The sequence below is a fragment of the Acinonyx jubatus genome, chromosome E3 (genome assembly GCF_027475565.1).
Source record: "Acinonyx jubatus isolate Ajub_Pintada_27869175 chromosome E3, VMU_Ajub_asm_v1.0, whole genome shotgun sequence".
Taxonomy (NCBI): Eukaryota; Metazoa; Chordata; class Mammalia; order Carnivora; family Felidae; genus Acinonyx; species Acinonyx jubatus.
The window spans coordinates 8,271,081-8,299,048 of record NC_069398.1 but is presented as its reverse complement, the minus strand read 5'-3'; the positions used below and the strand labels follow the sequence as shown (position 1 = coordinate 8,299,048).

Here is a 27,968-nt window from a genome sequence, read left to right as displayed (position 1 = left end):
ATCAAAACTCATACGTACATACTGTGAAGGATATAGGATATCCTTGAATTAAAAAAAATTTTTTTTAACGTTTATTTTTGAGAGACACAGAGCAAGAGCAGGGGAAGGGCAGGGAGACACAGAATCCGAAGCAGGCTCCAGGCTCCGAGCTGTCAGCCCAGAACCCGACGTGGGGCTCGAGCTCATGAACTACAAGATCATGACCTGAGCCGAAGTTGGACATTCAACCGACTGAGCCGCCCACACGCCCCAAGATATCCTTGAATTTCAAAAACGTAAGACTTCATCCAGCAGGGACCGACAAACTTTTTTTTTTTCTTTGAGAGCGAGAGTGAGGGAACATTAGTGCTTGAGCAGGGGAGGTGCAGAAGTGGGGGGGAGGAGCGAGAGAGAATTCCAAGCAGGCTCCTCACTCAATGCAGAGCCTGATGCAGGAGGTGATCCCATTAACTCTGGGATCACGACCTGAGCTGAAATCAAGAGTCAGACGCTCAACCCCCTGAGCCACCCAGGCACCCCCAACTTCCTAAAACTTTTTCTGTAAAGGCTGACAGTCAATATTTTAGGCTACATGTGGTCTCTGTCACGTGTTCATCTTTCCGTTTTTGTTTTCCCCTTTAAAAACATAAAAACCATTGTTACTACGGGGGCCATGCAAAACCAGGCCGTGCGTCCTCTCCTTGCAGAAGTTCTATTCCACACAAATTGATTCCACCCACTGATTCCGTAGAGGTCAAACAGATTTGAGAAGAGGTATGGCAATGGAAGAACTCAAGCCAATAGCCAAACGTGAACCTACCCTCAGCAATACACAAACATATCCTAAATACACTTCTAAGAAGCTGACGTGAAGAGGAATTTTTTTCAAGTAGAGTTTTTTCGTATTTGATTACTTGGTTCAAAAACAAATTTCTGCCACCGTTCGAGCAAACATCAAGGCACAAAGCAGCATTTACCCACCACCACCACGTGGAAAATGAGTTTCTCTTGATTTTATTGTTCTTTTAAAAAAAATAGAAGTCCGTCTTTTCCCGATACAGGTTAGAATGTTCCCATGGTAATGAACTGCGCACCAGAGATTAATTCTCTGTTGAATTTCAAAAGCACTTGAAAAGTTCTATTTTCAACTCAAGGATATTTCTGCTTTTCTCTTGGAAAAATAACTTAGTAACAAAGGGTGGTTAAGCTGCGCGCATGCTCCCAAATTCACGTGTTCTTTTTAACTTGCCTCCAAAAGTGTGAGCCAACCGTTCACGACGGGCAGGGCTGAGCACATACTCCGTCCACGTGAAAATCCCGTGTTTGTGTCTTCTTTCACAAGGAAGCTTCCAACAACAATCCTGTGGTTCAATCCTATGTGGAGGCCACCATGGTTACTTTATCATGGCTTTGAATGAAGTTCTGTTCTTAGGGGCTGTACTCATAAGGCCACGCCACCCCAACGACCGTCAGGGGAGGTCACCCCCAGGGCCAGGGCACAAGTTCCAGGAAACCCAACGATCGGGAACGATCTAAAGAAGATACAGACGTTTCCATCGCCCTTGTCCACACAAGATCGCCTCTGAAACACAAGCACAGCTCCCAACGCCTCAGTGAGAGGCAGAGTGAGTCCCAGAGGTACACTACACCATAGTGTGTTTTCTTAAAAAAAAGGCACGTGCCTATCCTACTCTTCTCTCTTAGACACAATTTCAGTACACAGACCTTTCTGGTGCCACAGAGCACGGAGATTTTCTTATGGAAGATAGCCTGGGCCTGAGATGGGCTCACATCCCATTTTTAAGGCAATTCCAGTCATTAAAAAAACACCCCCAAATCCTTCAACACTCAGGTCAGTTCAAAATGATGGGGTGGCCTCAGCATCCACACCACGGAGCCCTGTCCAGAGGGTCCGGTTTGTCCCTGTCGATTTGCAACGCACTGGCAAGGAGGCTGGGGAGGAGGAGACAACATTTCACGGGTACAGCTACCAGGGGCCATAGGCGATGGCCTCAGTGGCTAGTGTGACTGTTTGCTCGTAGTTCTTAAACTAACTTAAACAAAGCAAAAACCTAGTTTAAGGAGGGAAAGAAAAGCAACGACTCCCACACAGACACACCAGGGGCTTCGGCTTCCGTGGATTTCCTAAAGCAACATCTTGACTACACCCTGGGCTGACGGCAGCGACGGTGAGGAAATATTTGAAGGCGGCTTCCCAAATTCCAGGCGTTTTCCCAACCTTCAGACAGAGCAAACCAAATTAGGCGGACATTACAGCTGTCACAGACTGGCTAACATCAGGGCCCACAAAGTTCTAAGAGTAAAGAGAGTCAGGAGCAGGGTCTCCCTGGGTGTCAATTTTCTCTCCTGCGAAACGAAGAAAAGGACACTGGCCATCGAGCTCGCACATTCCCGAGGCCACACAAAAAGCCCAGTCACACCAGACCCACTAAAAACACCCTCTTCGACGGGGTCGGAAGTCACGTGCGCACTGTGGAAAACGACTCTTCGTTCCCCATCATCTCTGTCTGCCCCACACCTACCCAAGTTACTTGGCTCGGGGTCCAGGAACATGGCGACGCAGCTTAGGAAATCAACCCATCCAGAAGCTGTCCTGATTTTCCTCAAGTAAGAAAATACCCAAAGCTGTCAGAGTCTGAGTTGTGCTTTCCCATCAGGTTACTGGAATCTAGTCTGGCCGGAATGGAGTCCCTGTTTCCTGAGGTTCTAAAGATTTTTTTTTTTCTTTTTAAGGAAAAAAAAATCCTCCTCTAGGGGAAACAGAGAAGCTTTTGAAGCTCAAGTCCCAAACAAGTGTTTCATACAGGACATTCTCACAGCATGACCAGGAGCTGGGGCTGCAGATTCGAGTAATAAAAACGAGCCTCTTCCTGGCCATTCGCCCTTAACCTTCACCGGAAGACACCACCTCACTGCGTCCCAAGGGGGTGGAGGGTTAAGGTTCATTGACCTGATCCTCCAACTTTTACAAAATGGCTATCGGTCAGGGGTGAGAGGCTCCCCCCAGGAGCGGACAGCTAAAAAGGTACTGACCCTTTGTCACCTAGAGGCACGCCGCTGCTGCTTGGCTGTCTCTCGCCACCGCCATCTCTGTGTTTGCTCCCCCGCCCCGAGGCCGGGCCGCTTGTTCGGTTTGGGGACTGATCGTACACGAAGTTCCGGCAGGATGCAAGTTTGGACTCCAGCGCCTGCATAGAAACGTGCTTTCAGGTTCAAGAGCAGACCTCCCCTGTCCCCAGAGCCTGTACACAGACAATAACCTCAAACGGGGGTTCTCGAACTGTGTTGTAGGGCGGGAGTTCCAAGAGTGGGGCCCTGAAGGAACCCCGCGTGCATCCGCCCTTTAGAGCCACTGGCCTAAGACAGTTAGGAGCTTCCTGGAAAATCACCAGCCCTGCCAATGATCCAGTTCTGCCTATGGGAAACGTGAAATCAACTTTCGGGATGATCTACTCTTTTGTTTACCTTTATCAAACGTGCACAGAGTGGCTTGTGTGGGAGGACTGTGCCTTGTTGGAAAGAGACCCCATAAAAACCAAGAGGGCGTTGAGACCGCCCCAGGCTTATCTATACTCTACCTGGGCAAAACATTTAAAGAGAAACATGTTTATAGAACAGAAAACCAGAAAACCAAAATCTTAAAGTAAAAACACGAGAAAAGAGTCGCAAGCTTCTATGAAGGCACAGCTCTGACTATATACATTCTGGCTGACCACAGGCTGGCAGGAGTTAAATCATGTGATTCGCCAGGCATCATTTTAAAAAACACAAGCAACAGCTACACAGAATACCTGTGTTATTTCTTAAGCACACACAAAAAATCTTTCCCTGTAGTGAAAGTAAAACCTCAAGTCGAGTCCTTTGCTCTAGCCCTTTGAGATGTTGTCTTTGACTCCCTCATTTAAAAGGCAAAGAACTTTCAAATGTTTCTCAGTTTTCTTAAATTAAGAAAAACATCACAGACACCAGCTAGATTTCCCGAATTCCAAGGAAAAATGGCAGGGGAAGAAAGATATGCACAGAGGTCAAAGGGCTGATGGAGTCAGAGCTCTGGGTGTTTGTCAACAACAAAGCCCACAGGAGCTCAAATGACGCTAGGGGACGCTAGGGGACGCTCTGTTACAGGGGAAAGGAACCAGTAAAGTCGCCCCTCTCAGGTATCCTGAAACACAGGCAAGGAACCACACCAAACCCGGGAAGGCGGCGGTCTTACCCCTACTTTCCGCAGTAGGTCTCCCACAATGTTGAGGGCCGATATCCGGGCTGCGGGCGTGAGGGGGGTCCCACCCGTGGAGTCATCCAGACCTGGGTGTGCAAAGGGAGCACATATAAGAGCGATCCCCAGTCTAAGTCGGTGCACTCATGTCCCTACATGTGGAACCCTGGTGAGGGGGCAGGGAGGCTAATCCCCACGCTCTGATCCTGGATGCTGCCCGTTTCACTCAAAAGTTAACTAACACGCGAGGAGTCTATGGGATGACCGACCTTTTGCAGCCTTACAACGACTGTATTAACTGTTCACCTTTACACGTTACTCTTTGAAATCAAAATCCAACCAAGTCTTCTTGAAATTCTATGAATTCCATACAGTTAATGAACATGAATACCATCCAAGCAAACCACATTTGGAAGGGTCTTAACTCTCCAGAGCCTCTCTCCTCCAAGCAGGAGCCGGGGACCAGAGGCACCAGGATCACTGGAGTGCTGGTTAGGGCGCAGGATCTCGGGTCCTGCCCAGACCCGCTCAATCTCAGGTGCATTTGAACGAGATGCCCCGCTGAGTCATGTGCATACTAAAGTGTGGAAAACACTGCTCTAGATGGGCATTCTGGAAATCTCACCAGTCTCTTCATCCCAGGGGATGAGCCTAGGGATATGGCAGGAACAGGGAATGTGAGCTCTGGAGCCAGCTGGCCTGAGTCTGAATCTCAGCTCTGCTATTTACCGCCCATATGACTTGAGGCGAGCTACTTTCCTCAGGGCCTCAGTCTCCTCATCCGTCAAATGGGGACGGCACCTGGGCCAGTGCTAAGAATTCAGTGAGGTCACACGTATGCAAAGCACTTTAAGCACAGCGGCTAACTAGCCCACACGGAGCACTAGTAGCTGCCTACTGTAATTTCCTATTAAGCAGCCTGATACAGCCTCTGTGAATCAGCAGAGGAGCTGGGGCAAAATCTCCAATTTCTCGTTGTTGAGTTTTTTTTTTTTAACCACGCACCCCAGGCTACACCAGCTCCAGTTCTAGACACACGTCTCACTAGACCCATAAAAGGTTTTCTAAATTTTTTATCTGATCACTGGAATTTTAAATTTAGGAGAGTTCACGTTCAACGAGAGGATTTCTGGCTTCTGATGAAAAACGGAAAGGTCCGCTAATGCTGGGCCCACATGTCACGGGGTGGGAGCACAGTGGCAGCCACCCCTGGGAAGAAGCTTCCATTGTCCGGCTCACCGCAGACTCCACCGCTCCCTACTGCCTCACACCCGAGCTCTTCCAGTTTGTCTCAAAGCTCTGCCCCTCTGAGCACCCAGTTTGCTCCCTGCAGCACAGCCAGTGCCAGTACCTCCCTGACCCAGCACCCTACCCGTGGAGAGCTTGGTGAAACAAGGCAAATCCCCCTGACTGCCGTTCTCTTACCACGTCTGAACGTCCCCGGTGTGTTTAAGCTGGCGCTGGGTCCCCGGTGAGCTATGGGGGTGGACGGCACGGAGCCCGTGGCCTGCACAGCTGTGTCTGTCTTGTTGGCCTCCACCGAGTTGGGCATGGGTGTCCTGGGTTTCTCCTGCTTCTGCTGCACAGCCAATTCCTGCCGCAAATCTGAGCCAGGACAAGGATTCAGATTAAGCCCTTGCTTCAGGGGACGGGGCAAAGGGAGGGTCGACAGTAGACACTGGTCAGGGAAAAGAAGCACCAGAATGAAAACCCATGGGCGGAAACCCTCAGGGGAGTGAAACCCACAGGACCTTGCCTAGCAGGCTTGTGAAACTACATGATTTTGTAATAAAACCAAAAAGGTTTAGGGGCGCCTGGCTGGTTCAGCCTGTAGAACATGTGACTTTTTTGTTTTTAATGTTTTATTTTTAATACAGAGAGCGAGCATGAGTGGGGAGGGGCAGAGAGAGAGGGAGACACAGAATCCGAAGTGGGTTCCAGGCTCTGAGCCATCAGCACGGAGCCCAACGCAGGGCTTGAAATCACGAACTGTGAGATCATGACCTGAGCCAAAGTTGGAAGCTTAACCAACTGAGCCACCCAGGTGCTCCTAGAACGTGTGACTCTTGATCTCAGGGTTGTGAGTTCAAGCCCCATGATGGGCATGGAGCCTACTTAAAAATAAAAACAAAACAAAAACCAAAAGGTTTAAAAATTATGAAAAACTATGGCATTGATAGATACACTAATGCTTTACTTGCTTCAAGATATTTCCAGCTCAACAGGGTATACAGCATACTAAGGGAAAAGACACTTTCCCCACCAACCCCCCTATGGGCCTCCTGACTCATTATCACTACAATATGGGGGAGATATTTTCAATCCTTTTTTCTCTGCGTTTTCAGATGTACAGTTTATCTATTATCTATTAAGCGTATGTTAGGAATAATTCTTACTAAGTGTAAACAGAAACGCGTTTACAGTCTATGATTTATCTTCCTTCAACAGGTCTTAATCTAGCCATATTCACATCTATACCTTATTTGTTTTAACAACTGTTTAACGTTACATAAAATAAAATGAATCTCTGTCATTTATTTAACCACTGAAGAACTACCTTTCAGACCTGCAGGTTTCTTCTTTTTAATCCCCCTTCTACTGGCTATACATTAGAAACTAAATTAGTATTATGAACAATTAATTGGGATGTTCAAGAAGTTCTTCTGCACCCAGATCTACCCCAGAACTGCAAATTTCCACGGAGCAAATGCTGATGGGAATTCAGAGCTGGAAACCACTGCCTCGGCTGCCATCAGCTCAGAGAAACAATGGGCTAGCTAGCAATTCCATCAAGACTTTTCTCCCCACAAAACTCTTACACTCCTGCTGAACAAAAAGCCAGTGGTGGTTTGAATACCCACAGAGGGTCTTTACAGGGTCAGACATCTGACAATTCTTACCATGGGGCGGGGACAAGGCCTGCCCAGTGTGGTTCTATGCCCTCTGACTAGGGCAGGTCACAGATTTCCAGCAAAGGTAATACTGGGCAACATTGTAGGAGAAGCTGTTCTCAGGTAGGGAGAGGGGAAAACACCGGTCAGGGCACACAGAAAAAAGCCAAGTCTTCCTGACCTCTGGCTTCATCTTTCAGGCGCTGAACAGATTCGAGAAGATTCTCCTTCTCATCAAGTTCACTCTCCAGGAAGGCATTTCTCTCAATGGCTTGATTCAAACGCTGCTCAAAGTCTTCCAGAGACATGATCGTGGCCCTGGTAAGAGAAAAGCAAAGTTGTCCCGGAGAGCAAACAGTGGCATCCATGTGGTGCCTACAGAACAGGGAGATGAGAAAGGGCAGACACAGGGGGCATGAGTCCCAGCATGGGCACCTCCTGGACACCACAGACTTGAGCAAGCATCTTAACCTTCTGGGACCCAGGCTGTTCACCTGCAGAAGGAGAATCATCTTAGCTCTTGAGGTACACAAAGCCATCCTGAGGATTAAGTGAGAAATGTCCATATGGCACTTAGCAAAGGGCCAGCACCTTATTTAGAACAACATACAGGTCCAAATGCCAGGAAAGGAAACTCCCATCTCTTCCTGGAGACTCAAAATGCAAATCAGTGTTCCGAATACCCTACTAAAATAAAATTGTACCGTTTTTAAGGTTTTTTATTTATGTTTTTTTTTTTTTTTTAAGAGAGAGAATGCAAGCAGGGGAAGGGGCAGGGGAGGTGGGGGGAGGGGGAGGGAGGGAGGGAGGGAGGGAGAGGGAGAGGGAGAGGGAGAGGGAGAGGGAGAGGGAGAGGGAGAGGGAGGGAGAGGGAGGGAGAGGGAGAGGGAGAGGGAGAGGGAGAGAGAGAGAGAGAGAGAGAGAGAGAGAGAGAGGGAATCCCAAGCAGGCCCCACGCTCAGCACAGAGCCCAATACAGAGCTCAATCCCACGACTCCGGGATCATGGCCTCAGCCAAAATCAAGAGTTGGATGCTCAACTGACTGAGACACCCAGGCGCCCCAAGTTTTTTTTAAATATAAAACTTGAGTATTCCAGAATTTTATTCATTCTATAATAATGACTGGGGCCTCACCTCTATCTCATCTGATTTTAACACCCAAATGTTCAGCATTTGGCAAAAATGTGAATACATATATAGAGGGAGAGAGAGAGAGCGCACACGAGAGTGAGAAATGTAAGAAAGAAATGTAAGAAAAGAAAGAAAACCCAGGCTAACGGCTGTTTAAACCCTGCCCTGCCACTGTGACTGATCGACTAGAGAGAGATCAGAGAACTTGACAGTAATGAATACATCAGACAAAGCTCCAAGACAAATGACAAATTCTCAATATTTTCAATCCACATCAACAAATATATAAAAGGTCTCCTAGAAATGAGAAACAACCAGCAACCCAAGTTTAAAAAAAAAAAAAAAAGGCAAAGTTCAGAGAAAAAGAAACAGAAATCATTCTTAAATATATGAGAAGGAATCTATGTCACGCATAATTCAGAAATGTATCCACTGGGCCCTGACTAGATTGGCAGAAATCTTAAGTCTGAAAACCACTCTGTGTGGAAAACAGGACACATAGCTGCTGGGAATGTAAAGCGATGTAACTACAGAGAGAACAATCGGGCAACAACTATCAAAATCACGCATGCGTCTATCCCTTCACCCTGCAATTTCACTTCTGGGGATTTATTCTCCAGATAAACATCTGTGCAAGCAGTGTTCATCATTCATCACAGCAATGCTGATCACCGCACAAGAATGCAAATGTAGCAGCTATCCATCCACAGGGGACTGGACAAATAAAGTATTATGTATTATGCAATACCAACCATACAATAGGATATTATGCACTTGGGGGGAAAAAAAGAACAAAGAATTCTCTGCGTCCTGATACAGAAAGATCCCCAAGATCTACTGTTGTATGAAAGAAGATGTACAACAGCATGTATAGAATGCTGTTGGGGAGGAGAGTAGGGATAACACCAATTTCTATTTTTATTTGCCTGAATTTGCATAAAAAACTCTACCCTTTGTGTATTATTTTTCAACCACGTGAATGGTAGACTGGCTCCCATGAGAAGTGGTCCCAATTCTCCCTCCCTTCTTGCATCCACATCCTTGCCACGGCCTGTGAGTGGAATGTACTTTCCCAGCTCTGGACTTGGGCCACATGACTTGCTTTGATCAACGAAATCTGGGTGGACTTTGCATCTTCATAAATTTTCTGCCTACAGCTCCAGTGATGGAATCCACCCCACATGGGAGCCCCAAATTCTCTTCCCACGTCTCTGGCTAACACTGGGACCATGCATCTGCACAGCGGCCTTGAAGCAGCCCTGAGGTAACCTACATGGTTAGAATTAGCAGAAAAAGACTTTAAAGTAGTTTCTTTAGCTATGCTCAAGGATATAAAGAGAAACCACAGTAGAGGAATGGAAATTACTATTTTTTTTTTTTAGAGGAAATTCTAGAACTGAAAATACAATCTCTAAAAGCTCTATTGGAATTGGCTTATCAGCAGACTGGAGAGAAAGGTGCAGCGAACTTGAAACTAGATCAACAGAAATTATCCAATTTGAAGAACCGAAAGAAAAAATATTAGAGGAAAAAAATAATAAAAGGACCAGATCCTCAGAGACCTGTGTGGCAATTATCAAAATGACTGATGTGTGTAGTTGGGGTCCCAGAAGGACAGAGGACAGAGAGAATGGGCCAGCGCAAATCTTTGAGAAATCATGACCCAAGTGAAATCTGTCAAGAGAGATTTACAGACTAAAGAAGCCCAGCAAATCCCTGTCAAGATAAATACATATAGGGGCGCCTGGTTGGCTCAGCCAAAGAGCATCCAACTGTTGATCTCAGGGTCACCAGTTTGAGCCCCACAGTGGGTATTGAGAATTACTGAAGGAAATGAAAAAAATCTATTCTGGTTAAATCCAACACTTTAAAAAAAAAAAAGACACATGTATATAAAACCGAGGCACATCATAATCAAACTGCTGCAAACAAAAAAATCAAGAGAAAAATCTGAGAGCAGCTAGGAAAAAAACACATTATATACTGGGGAGTGACCACTCAAATGACCACTAACTTCTGACCTAAAGCAAGGAAACCAGAAAAACAGTGGAAGAACCCACCGAAGAAAAAAAACACAACAGCTGTCAACCCAGAATTCTACATCCAGTGGACAAGAATGAAGGCAGGGGTGCCTGGGGGGACTCAGTCGGTTAAGCACCTGACTTCAGGTTAGGTCATGATCTCATGGTTCACGAGTTAGAGCCCCGCATCGGGTTCTGTGCTGACTGTGCGGGGTCTGCTTGGGATTCTCTCCCTCCCTTTCTCTCTGCTCCTCCCCCACTCTCTCTAAAACAAATAAACCTAAAAAAAAAGAAGAACACAATGAAGGCAAAAGACACTTGGAGATAAACTAAAACAAGGAGACTTCACCATCAGCAGACCTTTGCTATAAGAAATCTTAAGGGAAAGGGCGCCTGGGTGGCTCAGTTAAGCGTCTAACTTTCAGCTCAGGTCACGATCTTGTGGTTCGTGAGTTACAGCCCGACATCGGGCTCTGTGCACACAGCTCAGAGCCTGGAGCTTCTTCAGAGTCTGTGTCTCTCTCTCTCTCTGCCCCTCCCCACTCATGCTCTGTCTTTGCCTGTCAAAAATAAATATACATAAAAAAAAAATTAAAAAAAAAGAAAGAAATCCTAAGGGAACTTCTTCAAGCCCCAAGGGAGGGGATACCAGAGGGAAATCCAGATCCTCAGGAAGGAATGAACCCAAAATGGTAAATATGTGGGTAAATATAAAAGGCTATCTTTTTACTCTCTTCATTTCTTTAAAATATACTTGGCTTTTTAGGGGCACCTGGGTGGCTCGGTCGACTTCAGCTCAGGTCATGATCTCACCCTTCCTGAGTTTGAGCCCCGAGCTATGCTGACAGCTCAGAGCCTGGAGCCTGCCTTCGATTCTGGGTCTCTCTCGGCCCCTCCCCCACTAATGCTCTGTCTCTCTTTCAAAACTAAACAAACATTAAACAAATTTTTTTTAATAAAATAAAATACACTTGGCTTTTTAAAGCCAAATCGATAGCTACGCGTTTCAGAATCTACGGCATTTGTAGACACAGCAGTATTACAAGTATAGCATAAAGTTCAAGGATGGTAAAAATCAAACTGTAAGGTTGCAAGGCTGTTGCATTTTACTTGAAGTGGTACAGTGAAGTTATCCTAAAGCAACCGCTAAAAAGTAACACAGGGGCCTGTGGGGGCAACACAAAGCTATCCCATCTTAACAAGAGTGTGGGTCGCGGGAGCGTATATGCCATTTGCCCAAACTGATGGGACCTGTACGCTAAAAATCTGTGCATGCCACTATATGCAATGTATATCTAATTTTTAATGTGTTTCCATTAAAAAAAAAGGGGGGGGGCTGGCACAGAGTAGTTTCTCAATAAATTTTAGTTATCATTGGTAGTATTCTGCTCAGCAACAGAATGTCAGTTTACAAAATACCGTTCTTTGGGGGCGCCTCGGTGGTTCAGTTGGTTGAGCACCCTACATCGGCTCAGGTCACGATCTCACAGTTTGTGTGTTCGAGCCCCACATCGGGCTCTCTGCTGTTAGAGGTGGAGCCCACTTTGGATCTTTGTCCCCCTCTGCCTGCCCCTCCCCTGTTCGTACTCTCAAAACTAAATAAACATTTGCAAAGAAATACTGTTCTCTGAACATGCTTACCTTAGGGCGGTAATGAGCACATGTGTGCCTTTCTGCCTGGAATGTTCTCACCTCATACTCTTCCCCTGGGTCATGGATATACATCCCCCTGGTCTTAGCCTAACTGCCACTTCCACTGGGAAGCCTTGCCTGACATTTACCCACTGATGGTGTAACTTCTGTGTCCACTTAAGCACCCCCATCGCACCTGAACTTGCAGCACTTACTGCTGTCATCAGGTTGCACTGATGTGTCTTTTGTCTGTCTCCTGGACGGTCACTGGCTTGGTGTGGCTCATGGCTGAATCCTCTAGACTCAACACGGTGCTTGGCACCCATGTGCTGGAAGCCAACAGCAGAGAAAAAAGGCTCCCAAACCCGTTTCTCCTTCCCGACGTACCGCTTTGCTCTTTCCAAGTCATCGTTGGCTTGCTCCAGCTCTCTGATGTATTTCTGAAGTTGATCCTTGATTGCTTTGGTCTGGGCGAGGTCATCCTCTAAGGCTGAGATCTGCCGGTGGCCTTCAGAGTGCTGCATTTCAAACTTGTCCTGAAGATCAAAATCGACACTGAGTGTGTGATTTAAGACTTCTGATAAGCTATGTTTATCTCCCTTCCCTGGCATTGCCTTAAAATACCGAGGATTACTCCTGGACTGTGCCCACTCCTGTTGTCATGGGCGCTGTTGCTTCTAGCTCATGAGCATCCGTACCTCCCCGTGTGCACAGCCCGTCAGCGCCCTGATTTCTTTTTTTTTTTTTCAACGTTTACTTATTTTTGGGACAGAGAGAGACAGAGCATGAACGGGGGAGGGGCAGAGAGAGAGGGAGACACAGAATCGGAAACAGGCTCCAGGCTCTGAGCCATCAGCCCAGAGCCTGACGCGGGGCTCGAACTCATGGACCGCGAGATCGTGACCTGGCTGAAGTCGGACGCCCAACCGACTGCGCCACCCAGGCGCCCCAGCGCCCTGATTTCTTTAAGGGATTTAGCTCCTCCTTAGTACAGGATCTTTATGGGGTCATTCTTCCTATCACTCCCCAAGGTGGCTCCAGACAGCCTCGTGGCCACCCACCACAACCAAGGGACAAGCCTAACCTCAGTCAGTAGAACCTTCTCTCCACAGACACGGACTCTGAAGCAAAGGAGGGCAGATGGCAAGAACGGGGCCACCGCTCAAAGCTCTTATGTACCAAGTACTTCCTGCCTCCCAGCCCACTAGCACCTTGCACCACCCTGCCCCCTCCCAAACTTGGTCCCTGCAGCCTCTGGGTAAGAAGCCCCCAACGATCTTCAAAGCCATCATTTTGTTCAAGGGCATCCACACAGCCACAGAAAACCACATAAATGTCTCCAAGCAACATCCACAGGGCAATACAGATCCACCTCACATGACATCCTTGGATTACATGTAAGGAATCACAACAGCTTTGGTTGCTGCTGCCTCGTAACAAGAGCAGAAAACCATGTGCTTAGTTTGATAACTGTTCTAACTTTATGTCGAGACTCCCCGTGTAGCATGAGGGTTTGAAAGGGATTTGGGGACTTTTGGGGGAGGAAGGGAAGAAGGGAGGGAAGCAAGGAAGCAAGGGAAGGGAAGCAAAGGAAGGAAGCAAACAAAAAAACCCCACAACCTGTTACTTATCACCAAAAGTAGCTTAGTGTGATTTGACTAGTGCTTTCCAAGGAAGGGAACAGTCAACTGCAGCAGCTAACATTCATCGCATGCTTACTGTGGGCCAGCTTCTGGGCTCAGGACCGTGCTTACGATGCCTCGCTGAATGCCATTTCGGAGATGTGAATGGAGCCTACCCCATTAGCCAAAAGTCAAATGGTAGCAAATGCCTGAGCCTAGATCCAACCTGGGCCACTGGGGCTTGTGCTTTTCCTTTTTTCGCCTTTTTTTTTTTTTAATGTTTGTTTATTTTTGAGAGAGAAAAAGAGACAGAGACAGAGCATGAGTAGGGGAGAGGAGAGACAGAGGGAGACACAGAATCTGAAACAGGGTCCAGGCTCCGAGCTGTCAGGCCAGAGCCTGATGCGGGACTCAAACTCACAAACTGCAAGATCATGACCTGAGCTGAAGTCAGATGCTTAACAGACCGAGCCACCCAGGCGCCCTGGGGCTTATGCTTTTAAGGAAACTGTGCTAACGGCACCACTTACTTCAGCTCAGGTCATGGTCTCAAGGTCCATGGGTTTGACCCCTGTGTTCGGCTCTGTGCTGACAGCTTGTGGCCTGGAGCCTGCTTTGGATTCAGTGTCTCCCTCTCTCTCTCCCTTCCCCCGCTCACGCTCTCTCAAAATAATAAACAAACAAAAAAATTAAGAACAAAAAAACAAAGAAACAACTATGCTAAAGTGCCCTCAACCATTTCATTACAGGTCACATAGGTACACACACACACACACACACACACACATATACATTCTGCTCTGGCTCCTTTCCCAAATTACCTTCCTTCACCAAACACCCTTACTGCTTTCCCTGCATCTACACACAAAAGAAAACACTTCCCATAGGAAAGGCCCAAAGTCAAACTGGGAAGTTTGAAAAACAGTCAAACTCTTCTGGACTCAAATGAGTCAACAAAGGCGTTGCTAGAAACAGTCTGGATGCACCGGGAGAATGACACAATGGTGCCCAGGCCAGAGAGGCGTGGCGAGAGCCCTGTGAAAGACACACTCCCGCAGAACAAGCAGATTATTTACAGGGTGAGGACACGGAGGCAATTCCACATCCTCACGCTGTCCGGTCCCCTCTGATACTCTGTTTCCTGGCCAGTCCCCTCTGATAGTGTCTCCTGGCCGCAGCAGAGGAAGCATCCCCGCTCAGTCAAGAAGGGGCAGACCAAGACCCACACAGGGGCCAATTCCCAGGCCTGGCTCTCACGGCCTCACACCCTTTATTTGTGTGCATCTCCAAATAAAACAGGAAGGCATGGGATCCTAGGTCATTAACCTAAATTCAAACACACGTTCAAGAAGATGCAGTTAACGGGCCTCTCCACCAGCATTCAGATTCAAATGATGTCCTTTGAACTTGCAGACATGAAAAGCTGTTGCTAAATGTTGCGCTTTCATTTGGCGCTAATTATTATAAGCGGTCAGTTGATGGAGCCATCAACAGACGCTCTGTTTGATCCCTTACAGGCTTTAACATTCAACTTGTGATGAATAAGCCAGTTGTCAAGAAGTCTGACACAGCCGAATACATTCCCCTTAGGTGACTGACAAATAGGTGCTGGTGGCAGTTTTTATTTACTTATTTTTTAAAGTAATCTCTACACCCAACGTGGGGGTCGAATTCACTACTCCAAGATGAAGGGTTGCACCCTCAGGGCGCCTGGGGGGCTCAGTTGGTTAAGTGTCCGACTCGTGATTTCGGCTCAGGTCATGATCTCAAGGTTTTTGAGTTCAAGCCCCACGTCAGGCTTTGTACCAACAGTGTGGAACCTGCTTAGGTTCCCCTTCCCCTCTCAAAAAATAAGTAATTTTTTTTTTTTAGTTTATTTAAGACTCGTATGCTCTTACTCGACTGAGCCAGCCAAGTACCCCAAGGCAAGTAAGTATTCTTTATTCCAAGGTATTTCTATTGCTTCTCCTACTCTACGCTCCGTGCCTCATGCATCTGTCATGTAGCTGTCATAAAAATGTCTTCTTGAAGTGGGCGCCTGGGTGGCTCAGTCGGTTGAGTGTCCGACTTCAGCTCAGGTCATGATCTTGCGGTCTGTGGGTTCGAGCCCCGCGTCAGGCTCTGTGCTGACAGCTCAGAGCCTGGAGCCTGCTTCGGATTCTGTGTCTCCCTCTCTCTCTGCCCCTTCCCTGCTCATACTGTGTCTCTCTCTGTCAAAAATAAATAAAACATTAAAAAAAAATTAAAAAAAACAAAACAAAACGGCTTCCGCAGGTTCAAGGGCTCAGTCTTGAAACAATTACTTCATCATTGCTCAGTATTAGTCTGCCTCCGTGGTGGGCCTTGTTCCTTCTCCCAACTATCATTTATACTGCTGCTGATCTTCCCTCCACACAGCTTCCCACCCCGAGTCCCCTTCAGGCTAAGAGCTATAGTGATCCCTCAGTGCTCATGGCAGGGGTCAAATACTAATGCCTGTAGGGGCCAGGCTGTTTTGAGTTGTATGGGCCAGGTGTAGGCATCAAGCAAGGGACACTCATTCCTCAGTGTCAGAGACAGAGGTGGGGGACCGTAGTGGGGACTGGGATGGACTGGTGAGCACTCAACCATTACCTGGCTTTTCGCTGCCGGGGAAAAATGCAGGCCCGGTATGGCCAGATCCGCTGATTCTCAAAGGAAGTCAGAAATCCCAATTTTTATAGGAAGCCTCGCAACTTTGAATACCGATGTCAAACATTTAAAAAAAACACTACAGATGTAAGTTTTACTATCAAAAGAACGAACTATACACAAAACCTCAACTCTAGCTAACACTAACACGCTGAAGTATTTACAGGGAGGTCAATAGGTATCTGCAAATCACTTTGAAATGCAACAGAAAAGTAGACCGAGGGAGGGATAGCTAGGTAATAAGAATCAAGTACAGCAGAGGTTACTGGTAGAGCACAGGTGGTGGATGTACAGACGGGTGCTGGAAAATTCTTTCAACCTGGCTGTGTGCATGGAAGCTTTCATAATATACAGAATAAAGAGCCATTGAAGGCTAAGCAAAAACCGTGCATGTGCCAGAATGACCTGTAGATGGCCAGCTTGGGGTCTGCGGTCTACAACATACAACTTGCACTCCACAGCTCAGCTTCTGAGGACTCAGGGTCTTTCCTCCGCCCCTCCCCATCCCTCAATCCCCAGTCCATTTGTTGGCCCCGCTGTTTCCCATGAACTCATAAAGCCAGGATTCCCAGGTCTGCTTGACAACCTGTTCTCGTCTGTGTCTGCGGAAGGTCCAGATTAGCTCTTCCTTAACCCCTCTGCCCCGATCTGCTGGCCACACAAACACAGACGCACACACCCTGTTCTCACCTTCAAACACCAGCTCAAATCCCTCCCAGCAGCTGCGTCTCCATTGCATACAGACCTTTCTGTGTGAAGGATCTCTTGGTCGGTACTACGTCACGGAGTATCTTTTCCCTAGGTGCTTTTTGGAGTTAGGTTTGTCTTCCCCACAAAGCTGCCAGAAGGCTGGGAGCACATCTTCCGCTATCCACCACACCTCCCCTAGCAGCTCGTCAAAATTTACATGGTGAGCTTTACTAAAAAAAAAAAAAAAAAAAAAAAAAAAAAAAAAGACAGGCAGACATGCCTGTGTCCCCCCACCACAGACTTACTGAGACCAGGACTCTCACGGCGGGGGTGGGTGCAGGCCTGATACTTACGAAGCTTGTCGGGTGATCCTGCTTATCAGTGAGGGCTGAGAAACTCAGTCTCCAGGGCACAGTGTTAGCGATTATCTGCTAAGCCCTATAGCATGTCCAAAAGGTAGTCTTTACCCTTTAGACCAGTGGTTTTCCAGATACGTGGCAATGTCCGAAGATATTTTTGGTTGTCATAATCTGGGGCAGAAGGAGCTACTGACATCCCCTGGATGCAGACCAGGGATGCTGTTAAACATCCTACAGTGTGGGGTGCCTGGGTGGCTCCCAACTCTTGATCTTGTCTCAGGCCCTGATATCTCATAGTCATGGATGGAGCCCCACATCAGGCTCTGTACTGGCAGCGTGGAGCCTGCTTGGGATTCTCTCTCCCCCTCTCTCTCTGCTCCTCCCCTGTTCTCTCTCTCAAAAGAAATAAATAAACTTAAAAGGAAAAAACAATAACAAAGAAACCATGGGTAGCCTGGGTGGCTCAGTCAGTTAAGCGTCTGACTTCGGCTCAGGTCGTGAGCTCATGGTTAGTGAGTTTGACTCCCGTGTCGGGCTCTGTGCTGACAGCTCAGAGCCTGGAGCCTGCTTTGGATTTTGTGTCTCCCTTTCTCTGTACCTCCCCTGCGCCTACTCATACTCTTTCTGTCTCTCCCTCTCAAAAATAAACATTAAAAATTTTTTTTAAACAAAAAAACCCCCCACAAACATCCTAGTGTAAAACTCAGCCCCCTATGGGCACCTGTGTGGCTCAGTCGGTTGGGCGACTGACTTCACTCAGGTCATGATCTCACAGATTGTGAGTTTGAGCCCCATGTCAGGCTCTGTGCTGATAGCTCAGAGCCCGGAGTCTGCTTCAGATTCTGTGTCTCCCTCTCTCTCTCTCTGCCCCTCTCCCACTCACGTTCTGTCTCTCTCCTTCAAAAATAAACATTACAAAAAAAAATTTTAAAAACAAACAAACAACCAACTCAGCCCCCTAAACTGAAAATGACCTGACCTCAAATGTCAGCAGCGTCCAGGCTGAGAAACCTGGTCTCGACTGGCTCCGTCCGACAGAACTTTCTGTAATGATGGAAATATCCTGCACCACTCTGTCCAGTAATGATACCCACTAGACATGCGGCTGTCGTGTAGTTGAAACGTCGCTGGTATAACCGAGGAGTTAAATTTGTCCTTATTTTACTTTAACTTAAACATCAGTAGGCATCTAGGGGCTATCATACCCCCGATCAGCAAACCTAGTGACACTCCATCCTCTCAAAACGTTTTCTTTTGCAGGCCTTGTGGGACTGTGGTAGACACCCAAGAATGGGCCACGGGGACACCTGTGTGATCTGCTCCCACAGAGCTCTGCCCATGGGGGGCAACCAAGGGTTCCACCACCACATCCGCCCAGCAGGCCTAGGGGTGGGAGGGAGCCCGGGGCTGGCCGCAGTCCCTCGCAAGGCAGGGCTCCCTTGTCCAGGCGCACACCCCACACCCCACACCTGCTGCCGGTTTCCTCTCACCTTGATGGTTTCTAGCTCCAGGCGAAGGCGATTATTTTCCGACAGGAGGTCCCTGTTCCTGGTTTCAATCTGTTGCAGCTGCGTCTCCAGTTCGGCTTCATACTCACGGCTTCCCTCCTGGAACTCTCGCAGCTCCTCTTGGGTATTTTCGGCCCTACAGAATTGCCGGCCGTGTCAGGGGAAGCATTTATCGAGCACTTAGAGCTACTGAGGGTTATGCATGGATTAGCTCTTCACTCAACTGAAGCGGAAGCGGAAACTATCACTGACCTCACTTTACAGATAAAGCCAGGCTCAGATAGGCCGACTGACCTGCCTCAAGGTCACACGGGTCAGAAGCAGACCTCAGGCCTGAACCCAGGGGTGCCTGACTCCAAAGCCCATTCACTCTTCACTCATTCTTTCACCATATATATATATTTTTTAACTCAACGTGTGGAAAGTATTCGTGGGATTGCACACCCTCTGCAGATTGACTTTTAAGGAGAAACCGGACCTAAGTGCTTCCTTGTCCCACTGGAAGGGGGACAAACACCCAATTCCAGCTTTTCAGTCCTTAAAAGTCAAGCAACACTTTTTTTTTCGGTTTTAAATGCTAAGCCTGAATTATCTTTAAGTCGAATTAAGAGTAAGGAAATTAGGGGTGCTGGGTGGCACAGACAGTTAAGCGTCCTACTTTGGTTCAGGTCATGATCTCCTGGCTCGTGAGTTCGAGCCCTGCGGCAGCCCTGGAGCCTGCTTTGCATTCTGTCCCCCCCTCTCTCTGCCCCTCCCCTGCTTGTACGCTCTCTCTCTCTCAAATATAAACATTAAAAAAAAAATTAGAGGGGCGCCTGGGTGGCTCAGTCGGTTGGGCGTCCGACTTCGGCTCGGGTCATGATCTCGCGGTCCGTGGGTTCGGGCCCCACGTCGGGCTCTGTGCTGATGGCTCGGAGCCTGGAGCCTGTTTCAGATTCTGTGTCTCCCTCTTTCTCTGACCCTCCCCTGTTCATACTCTCTATCTCAAAAATAAACAAATGTTTAAAAAAATTAAAAATAAATAAATAAATAAATAAATAAATAAATAAAATTAGGGAATTAGAGGGACTAGAATAAGACCTCCCTACGAAGAGTGTAAGAGCCCACAAGAAATAAAAAGAAGAAATGCTGAACACACACTCTCCTCCCAAATATGGACGCAGAATCACTTCTTTCAAATTTAAAATCTGCTGGGAAGGAACACGGTGGTTTGCTTGGGACCACAGGCTTTGGTGCTCACATCCTAGGCCTGCTCCTTACTGGCCGTGTGACCTTGGTGGACACATTACTTGCCTTCCCTGAGGCTCAGCCCCCTCATCTGTAAAATGAGGTGACAACTGTTTCCTCACAGGGCCGTTTTGAGATTTAACGGAGAGAATGTATGTCAAGTCCTTCGTAGTGCTTGTGGCCTAAGAGCGACAAAATCGATGGCTGCTGCCACGGTGATAGGGAGAAAAAGCAAGGTGGACTTAGGAAGACTGACCTCTGCTTGTAGGTCATGGCCAGATCTTTCCAGTAGCTTGCTTCTTCCTCCTCAGAGCTGAAAGTCTTTCCCAAGTCCTCCATTGTGGAAACAGAGGAAGGGGTCACTCTTCTTGCAGCATGGTGTCTGGGAGAGAAAAGCTTTAAAATTATTTGCATATCTGGTTCAACAGCAGATGTTTATAAATTTTTTTAATACTTATTCATTTTTAAGAGAGACAGACAGAATGAGCACGGGAGGGCCCGAGGAGGGGGCACAGAATCCGAAGCAGGCTCCAGGCTCCGAGCTGTCAGCACAGAGGCCAACATGGGGCTTGAACTCCCCAGCCACGAGATCATGACCCAAGCCAAAGTCGGACACTTAACCCAATAGTGGATCTTTAACAGGGAGGAAAAAAAAAATTCCTGAATTTTATGTCGGGTTAAATGATAAAACATTGCCAAAACTTGACATCAAAGGCAGACAAAATCCAGCCCACCCACAGGAAACATTCCACAAATAGACAAAACTACCAAGATTTTATTTATTTCATTCGAGGAGGGGCAAGGAAAAAAAAAAAGGAGCGGAGGACATCTCCCAGGGTTCCAGCTTAGACACCCGGTGCCCCCACCATCCTCATCACCAGAGACAAATCCTAAGAGAAGGAATGTCTTTGAGGAGGAGGATAAGGAGCCCAGTTTGGGACACTTCGGGTTTGAGAAGCCTGTGGCACATCTAGAAACAACAGTGGATCTGAGACTCTGGGGCGAACCCTGGGCTGACACAAATTTGAGAGTCCTGAGCCTGTAGCTGCTTCTTCCCTTTATCCTGTGATGGAACCGCCAGGCAATCTAGGGAGGACTATTTATGGAACTCTGAGGAATGCCAATGTTTGCCTGGTAGGCAAAGAAAGAAACAGCAGTCAAAGGAGACAGCGGAGAAACAGAGGCAAGAACCAGACGGTGAGCTGTCCTGGGAGGACGTGGCATCTAGGGGAAAAGAGGGAATGTTCCCCAGTATCCACGACGCAACAGAGAAGCTAAGATAAGGGCTGGAAAATATCCAGGAGACTTCGCGAAAGAAATGTCGGTCACCGGTGACGTGGGCAAGGGTACTTTCAACACAGAGGAGGAGGGAGGAGGAATAAACGGGGTTGAATTACCAGGAGGCAAAGAAGAGGAAGTAGAGGGAATTTTGGAGAAGTGGGTGTGAGAAGACAAATGGGAGGGGAGGTAGAGGGTAGGGGGTGGGAATGGGGCCTTGGCTCTGAGGGCTCAGAGAAATGCAGGAGAGGCTAGAGCACAGATCTTTCCCAACAGCTGTCAGGTCACAGACTCCCTGCTGATAGAGCCTCTCCGTGCAAAAGCTTATTCCCTGAACTTATGTAAGGCTCTGAACTTGTCAAAAATGCAAATGAGAGGTCTTCAAGGTCCCTTCCTTCCCTCCAGGGAGCTCTCGGTCTGGTGTGTGTCCTTCAGGACCAAAGAATGAATGCAACCCCTCACTCCGCCAAGACATAGCAAGCTGTATTTTTGACTACAAACATGAATCATTCAGCTAAATAAGTTAGTGTTGGCATGGACAAAATCACCAACTTCTGGATCCCTGGTTAAAAAAAAAATCAAACAATCATAATTCTATTTGAGTGCAGCACTTCTTGATAAATAGATTTGTTAGTACCAATATTCACATCTTCTTCGTAATTTCTCTCCCTTCCCTATTCCAGGGACAAGATGCTTGTTCCCCACCCCACCCCCACGCCCTTTTGGGGAACAGAGTCTGTCTGAAAGCTTGATGGAAGCACAGAAGCTGGGCAGAACAGAATGCTGTTCATTCGTCGTTGTCTTTTTTTTCCAGTCCAGCATTTTTTGTTCCATCTTTCTGTAACAACACCCTTATCTTGGGGAAACCAACCCTATGCTCATTCCAGAGTGATTCAGATGTACTAGATTGACTCAGTATCAGCATCTGGGAGGAGGCACATGATGGAATGGATGTCTCCATCATCAGCCTAATCTCTGCTGAGCCAATGACAGGGGTGGGCCTAACCCAAACTAGGTCAGTGATTGGTTCACAGGTGGTCCCAACCCCAACTGAGCCAAAGACAGGGGTGGGCCTAACCCAAGCAGGGCCAATCAGTGTCCAGGCATAGGGCTTTTGCAGAGCCAACGAGAAACACACTCTCCGTGTTAACTAATCTTATTGTGGTAATCGGCTCCCAATATATACATGTATCCACACGTCATGCTACACTAACAGGGGCGCCTGGGTGGCTCAGTCGGTTAAGCGTCCAACTCTTGGTTTTGGCTCAGGTCATGAGCTCATGGTTGTTGGTTCTGAGCCTTGTATCAAGCTTCACGCTAACAGTACAGAGCCTGCCTGGGATTCTCTCTCAAAATAAATAAACTTTAAAAAAAAGAAAAAACCAAATCATCATGCTATATACCTTAAACTTACACAACGTTATACATCAATTATATCTCCATAGAGCTGGGAGGAACAAAGACAGACATTCTTTCCACTAGGGTAAGGCAGTAGGAGGTAAGCCTGGAGTTGTCCGTGGTCATTCCTCCACCACAAAGGAGGCGTCGGCCAGAGAACGAAGCCAAAACCGAGGAAAGCAAGGCCAACAGGTGGAGACACTGGGTCCTGATGACATCATTTGAACACCTGGACCCAGTCATACCTGATTTAAGGTTATGACAGATGACCAACTCCCTTTCTTGAATGTGCCAGTTAGGGCTGGATTGCTGCCCCAAGAATCCTAATGAAGGTAAGTAGTGAACGATCTTGTTCATTGGAAGTAAAAGGAATAGAGCAGCTGGAGTGTAAATGACAGTAATTAACCTGGCAATGGGTGAGGGTAAACTTAGGTCTGGTAGGTACTCCCTGCTGGAGCCCGAAGCTCTAATAAACCCAGATCTCATCTAATACCAAGGCACAAACCAGTGCCGACAATGTCAAGAGCCCGCGCGAGTGAGCACCGTGTGGCTACCGATCATCTTACTGAGGACAGTCTCAAATGCGTGGCACGGGGGTCTGTGTAGTAAGGCAAGAAAGTGAGGAACAAGGAACAATGGATGTAGGCGGACTTTTCCCGCTGTTTGGAAAAACAACATGTCCAATATTCAATGTAATTAGTTCGTGCATACTTCTCTAAACGTTCTCTACCCCAGACCCCAATCATTAGCTTAAGTTCAAGCCACGTTGCCTTCTTTCTGTTCCTTGAACATACCTCGCTTGCTCCCACCTCAGGGCCTTTGCACTTGTTATTCTCTGCCTGGAATGCTTCTCCCTCAGATCTATGCCCAGGTGTCCCTCTTATCATTCAGATCTCAGCTGAACCGCCTTCCCTGAAGAGACCTTATTTTGATGCCCCACCTAATACCCCCTCCAGCCCTTCTCTCTTATATTAACCTCTGCTTTCTATCATCATTTTGTTTTTGTTCATCTTCCCCCATGGGAATACCAGTTGTTGAGCACAAGGGCCTTCTCTGTCTTGCTTTTTTATCCCAATGCCTAGAAGAGTGCCTGGCATGTAACAGGCACTCAATAAATGCTTGTAGAATGGTACTAGCAGGAAGAGGATGTCAGGTGAAGGAAAGGCAGGAAGCCAGAAAGCTCTCAAGACCAGTTTATGGCTGACATCTGTAAATCCTTAAGATGCTCGTTAGGATGGGGAAAGCGCCACTCTCCCTCAGCACCTGAGTGGCATCTCTTTCGCTGGAAGGATCTGGGGGAGAAGATACCACATTGGAAACTACCCCCTTCCCGGGTTTACTAGAGGAGTATCTCATACTGGAGTTTAATAACCTTCATCTTGAACTCTTATGACAGATGAGTTTTAGGGAGAAAAAGCTTCCTAAAACATTTACTGTAGCCGGTGAGAACTAAAACTGAATCCTCAGGGACTTTGAGATGTTTTAAGAGGTATTTCCACTGTGAGAGAGGCTCTAATTACAACCATGCTGATGGGAAAGCTCTGGTTTTGTTTTTTATTAAAAAAAAAATTAATGTTTTGTTTCTTTTTGAGAGAGAGACAGAGCACCAGCAGGGGAGGGGCTGAGAGAGAGAGGGAGACAAGGAATCTGAAGCAGGCTCCAAGCTGTCAGCACAGAACCTGATAAGGGGCTCGAATCCACGAACTGCAAGATCATGGCCTGAGCCCAGGTCGGACGCTTCACCTACTGAGCCAGCCAGGTGCCCCTGGTTTTGGACTTCAGGGCGAGGGCAGGGGAAGCTAAGCAGAGACCTGAGCTCCTACCGGAGCCTGCACAATCTGTAACTAATTCAACTCAAGGACCAAAACCACAGGCCTGGCATTTCAACCAGAAACCCCTGCACTGGAATAACAATCCTTAGGGAAGAGGAAAAACATGTTATAGAGGAAGAAGTAACAGCTGAACCTCACTTTGCTATGCAATAACGATCTTAAAAAGAGGTATGATTTTCGAAACGTCTCACATTCTAATGCGCATTATTCTTTGCCATGGAAACCAAGTAAGAGGACTCGCAAAGACTTCCTTCTCCCGGCATAATTTCCTCAAGTGTATCTCCAGCTTCCATTAGCCGTGTGCTGGGCACCTAGGAAGTTATCTTCAAGTTTATGCTCTTTCAGCCGTTCGACTGCAAGAATAAGTAAGTCAGTCTCTTGGGTTCTTAGGACCAGGAACTGGAGCAGAGACACGGCATACCTTGGCCATCTCCACAGGCAGGAGCCAATGGCAGAGGCACCCCAAACCCAAGTGCAAGTTGGGGGAGGGTGTTGTCTTTGAATCCCAGTTCAAGATCTCCTTGGGGTTGCAAACAGGCTAATGAGAGGTCAGATTCACCCGTTTCATCTGGCCCACACAGTCTTTTAAAAAGCGCTGTGGCAGGCAGCTGTTAACGCTGGGTCTCAGTATATACAACTCTGTAGCCACTAGCTTAAAAAATGAGCGAGTGCTCCTGCCTTTCTTCCTTTTGTGCTACAAGTGTTACAGGCCTTCTGCCTCCCGGCTTGTGCTCTCAACACACCATCGTGCCACCGTGTCCCAGCAGCTCTGTGGACAAACCTAATGGGCACCTCAAAAGTATATGCTACAGTATGCAAGGAGGAACAAGCTGGGAGCAAGAAGCTAGAAAAGCATACATTCTCTACTTGGCATCGCTTAGATCTCCTACTCCTACAAAAATGTGTTTCCGCAAGCTGAAAACATACTTGAGACACACATACCTTTGATTTCAAAACCCTAGAAAACACAAAGCAATGTCCCTTGGCTCTCCTCTCAGCGAAGAAAGCCAGCACAGCTGGTCAGGAGCAAAATACATGTATAAACTATCAAGAAGTAACTCGCCACCCTTCACCCCAGCCTCAAATCCTTCCCAATCAAAACACACAGAAGAGCCGAAGGGAAAGGGAGGGAGGCAAAGACACTGCCAAACGTCAGCAGGTGCTTCCCCAGCTTCTGGCGGGGCAGGGGGGTGACGTGGGCTCTGCATTTTGCAGAAGTGGCATCACTGGGGCAACACCAGTCAAGAGTCAGCAAGTCTGGCTTCTGTCTCTGTGCTTTCAAAGTCTATAATGATCTTCCTACAAAAATACTTAGATAGGCATGCAAGGACATATACTCGAGGGTGCACGCCATCATCCACTGATGTGGAAAACTGGAGAAACTCAACTGTCAACAGGGGACTTCCTGGAAAATTACGCAGTTGTTAAGAATCATACGAACGAATATGGAAGAAAGTTCATGCTATGTTAAGAAAGGGTGCCTGTGTTGTTTATAAATGTATCTCGCTCTCTCTGCATACATGAAAAGGGTCTGGAAGCTTGTACCAGACGGGGTAAAGCAGGCAAAGAGATCAGAGCCTGTAACTGACACACTGCTAAATACAGTGATTTTTATGGTAAGCATATATTGCCTTTGAAATTTTAAAAAGCTTAAACTGGGATCAAAAAAATAGAACGGCTGTTGTTCCAGGATAATTTTATTCTACCGAATCAAGATGCCAAGGGAAGAATTTTCCCTACTGTGGCTTCTCTCTCCACCCCTTCTCAAACATTTCCAAACACCTACTAAGCGCCAGGCGCTGCTGGGACAGGCAGAGACGAAGCACCCACGTCAGGTCTAGGTGCAAACAGTACTAGCTGCCGACACAAACCTTCTGCATGCAGCCCCACTCGCGTTAGGAAAGTATCTGGTAAGGAAAGGGAGTGTAATCTATCTGGTAAGGAAAGGGAGTGTAATCTATCTGGTAAGGAAAGGGAGTGTAATCTCCCTGGGCTCACACATTTCAACGCGAAAGAACACACTTTGGAAACAAAAATAACATCCTAAGAGAATCACCCAAGTTAAGAAACTAATATCCGAAATGAGAGAATAAAATATGCCAAGGAGAGGCCTCTGAGACCTCAAGGATCTAATGCTACACGAGTGACACACTAAGAGGAAAGATTTAAGTTTCGATCCCGATTGAATACCAGGGTGGTGGTGGGGGCAGAAAAGTGGCTCTGGGAGCCACTGGGATCCAATTGCTCTTCAAAGAACCCTACCCATGTCCTAAAATGCCATCCTATCCAAGAATACAGAAACAAAACCAGCATAGAAAATGACAAATTTCTGCCCAGTGCACGCTGTAAAAGGCCATTTCTTTAGAAAGGAAGTTAAAAGGGGCCTCGAGGCTAAAAGTAGAAAGAGGCACAACCTGGTACAAACCCTGGACAAAGACATCAGGGAAGCTCAGACCCTCAGGAGGCAGAGAACTTGAGATGACTGGAGAAGATAAGGTAGCTTCCCAAGGTGATGGCGGGATTTCCCATGACCTCGGAGAGGCAGGTGAGCCCCACGACTGCATTCAAACCGTAGAATAAGCGTTTTCATCCTTTATCCAATCCTTCCCCTAAGTGCTGTCAGGGGAAATCTGAACCTTCCCGCAGCAGAGATCTGAGAAAAGCAGAGGGAAGGAGGCTGTTCCAAACACGTTCCCGAAGACAGGGAGATGCCAAGGAGGGGAGAGGTTTTTGGAAAGAGGCCTGCAGTGAGGGTGGAAGTAGCAAGGGGCAGTGGACGAGAGCGGGGAGGAGGAGGGACGAGAAGGAGGGGGGGAGTTTGGGGCAGCAGGAAGAAAAGAGGTGGCGGGGACTGAGAAAAGGCCGAAAACAGCGAGAAGAGAGACTAGGGGAGTCAACGGGCAGCCTACGGTGGGGGTGAGAGGAGGGTTGGAGGGCAAAGGAGCCGGGCAGCGGGGACTGGGGACGAGGAGGAGAGCAGGTCGGAGAGAGGCCAGCGCTAGAAGAGAAAGGAAGCTGGCAAAGGCGAGAGGTGGGCGCGAGGACACAAAGGTGGGAAGGCACAAAGTTAGCAAGGGAGGCTCCAGAGAGCGGGACTTTTGAGCCCAGCGCCCGGGAAGCGCGGAGCGCGGGCAGCCGGGAAGCGACGGGAAAGCGAGGGGCGCGGCAGGTTCCCTGAAAGGCGGCTCCTGGGAGTCCCGAGAGCGCGGCGGGCGCCAGGGCAGGCGGAAGAGTTTCCCGGCGGTGGCGGCGGTCCCGGGACGGCCCCCACCCCCGGCCACCGCAGCCCCGAACTTACCCGGGCTTGGTTCGCGAGCACGGGCGGCGGCGGCAGCAGCAGACTGCGCTGCCCCGGCCTCTAGCCACCGCCACCGCCCCCGCGCCCGCGGCGGGCGGCGTCCATTGGCTGCCGCGCCGCGGGACCGCGTCCGCCTCGGCCAATCAGCGCCTAGCAGCGCGGTTTGGAAACTTTTTTCCCAGGCCAGGGCGCGG

At 48.0% G+C, this 27,968-nt stretch overlaps 1 protein-coding gene across 4 annotated transcripts; it reads right to left on the bottom strand.

Moving 5' to 3' along the window:
* Positions 1-48: 48 nt before the first annotated feature.
* NDE1 (nudE neurodevelopment protein 1) lies at positions 49-27,928 on the bottom strand. 4 transcript variants are annotated; one of them, XM_027043179.2, is made up of 10 exons: positions 27,775-27,928; positions 20,225-20,350; positions 18,724-18,877; positions 12,280-12,428; positions 7,289-7,425; positions 5,642-5,821; positions 4,214-4,305; positions 3,034-3,188; positions 2,523-2,593; positions 49-2,218 (listed from the first exon to the last, which is right to left on the bottom strand). In XM_027043179.2, the coding sequence occupies exons 2-10, from the start codon at positions 20,305-20,307 to the stop codon at positions 2,142-2,144; spliced, it is 1,098 nt and encodes a 365-aa protein (XP_026898980.2). In that variant the 5' UTR covers positions 20,308-20,350; positions 27,775-27,928; the 3' UTR covers positions 49-2,141. The 4 variants fall into 4 exon arrangements, with proteins under 4 accessions (XP_026898980.2, XP_026898982.2, XP_026898983.2 ...); XM_027043180.2 differs by lacking the exon at positions 49-2,218 and adding an exon at positions 2,279-2,346; XM_027043181.2 differs by lacking the exon at positions 2,523-2,593 and having other exon boundaries at positions 27,775-27,927.
* Between the last annotated feature and the right edge of the window lie 40 nt (positions 27,929-27,968).

Coding starts and splice junctions, on each gene's coding strand:
- NDE1 (XM_027043179.2), bottom strand. CDS start 20,307: ATGGAGGACTTGGGAAAGACTTTCAGCTCTGAGGAGGAAGAAGCAAGC. Junction 18,878..20,224: donor GCCATGACCTACAAGCAGAG/GTCAGTCTTCCT, acceptor GCAATTCTGTAG/GGCCGAAAATACCCAAGAGG. Junction 2,594..3,033: donor GTGCCTCTAGGTGACAAAGG/GTCAGTACCTTT, acceptor GAGGAAAATCAG/GACAGCTTCTGGATGGGTTG.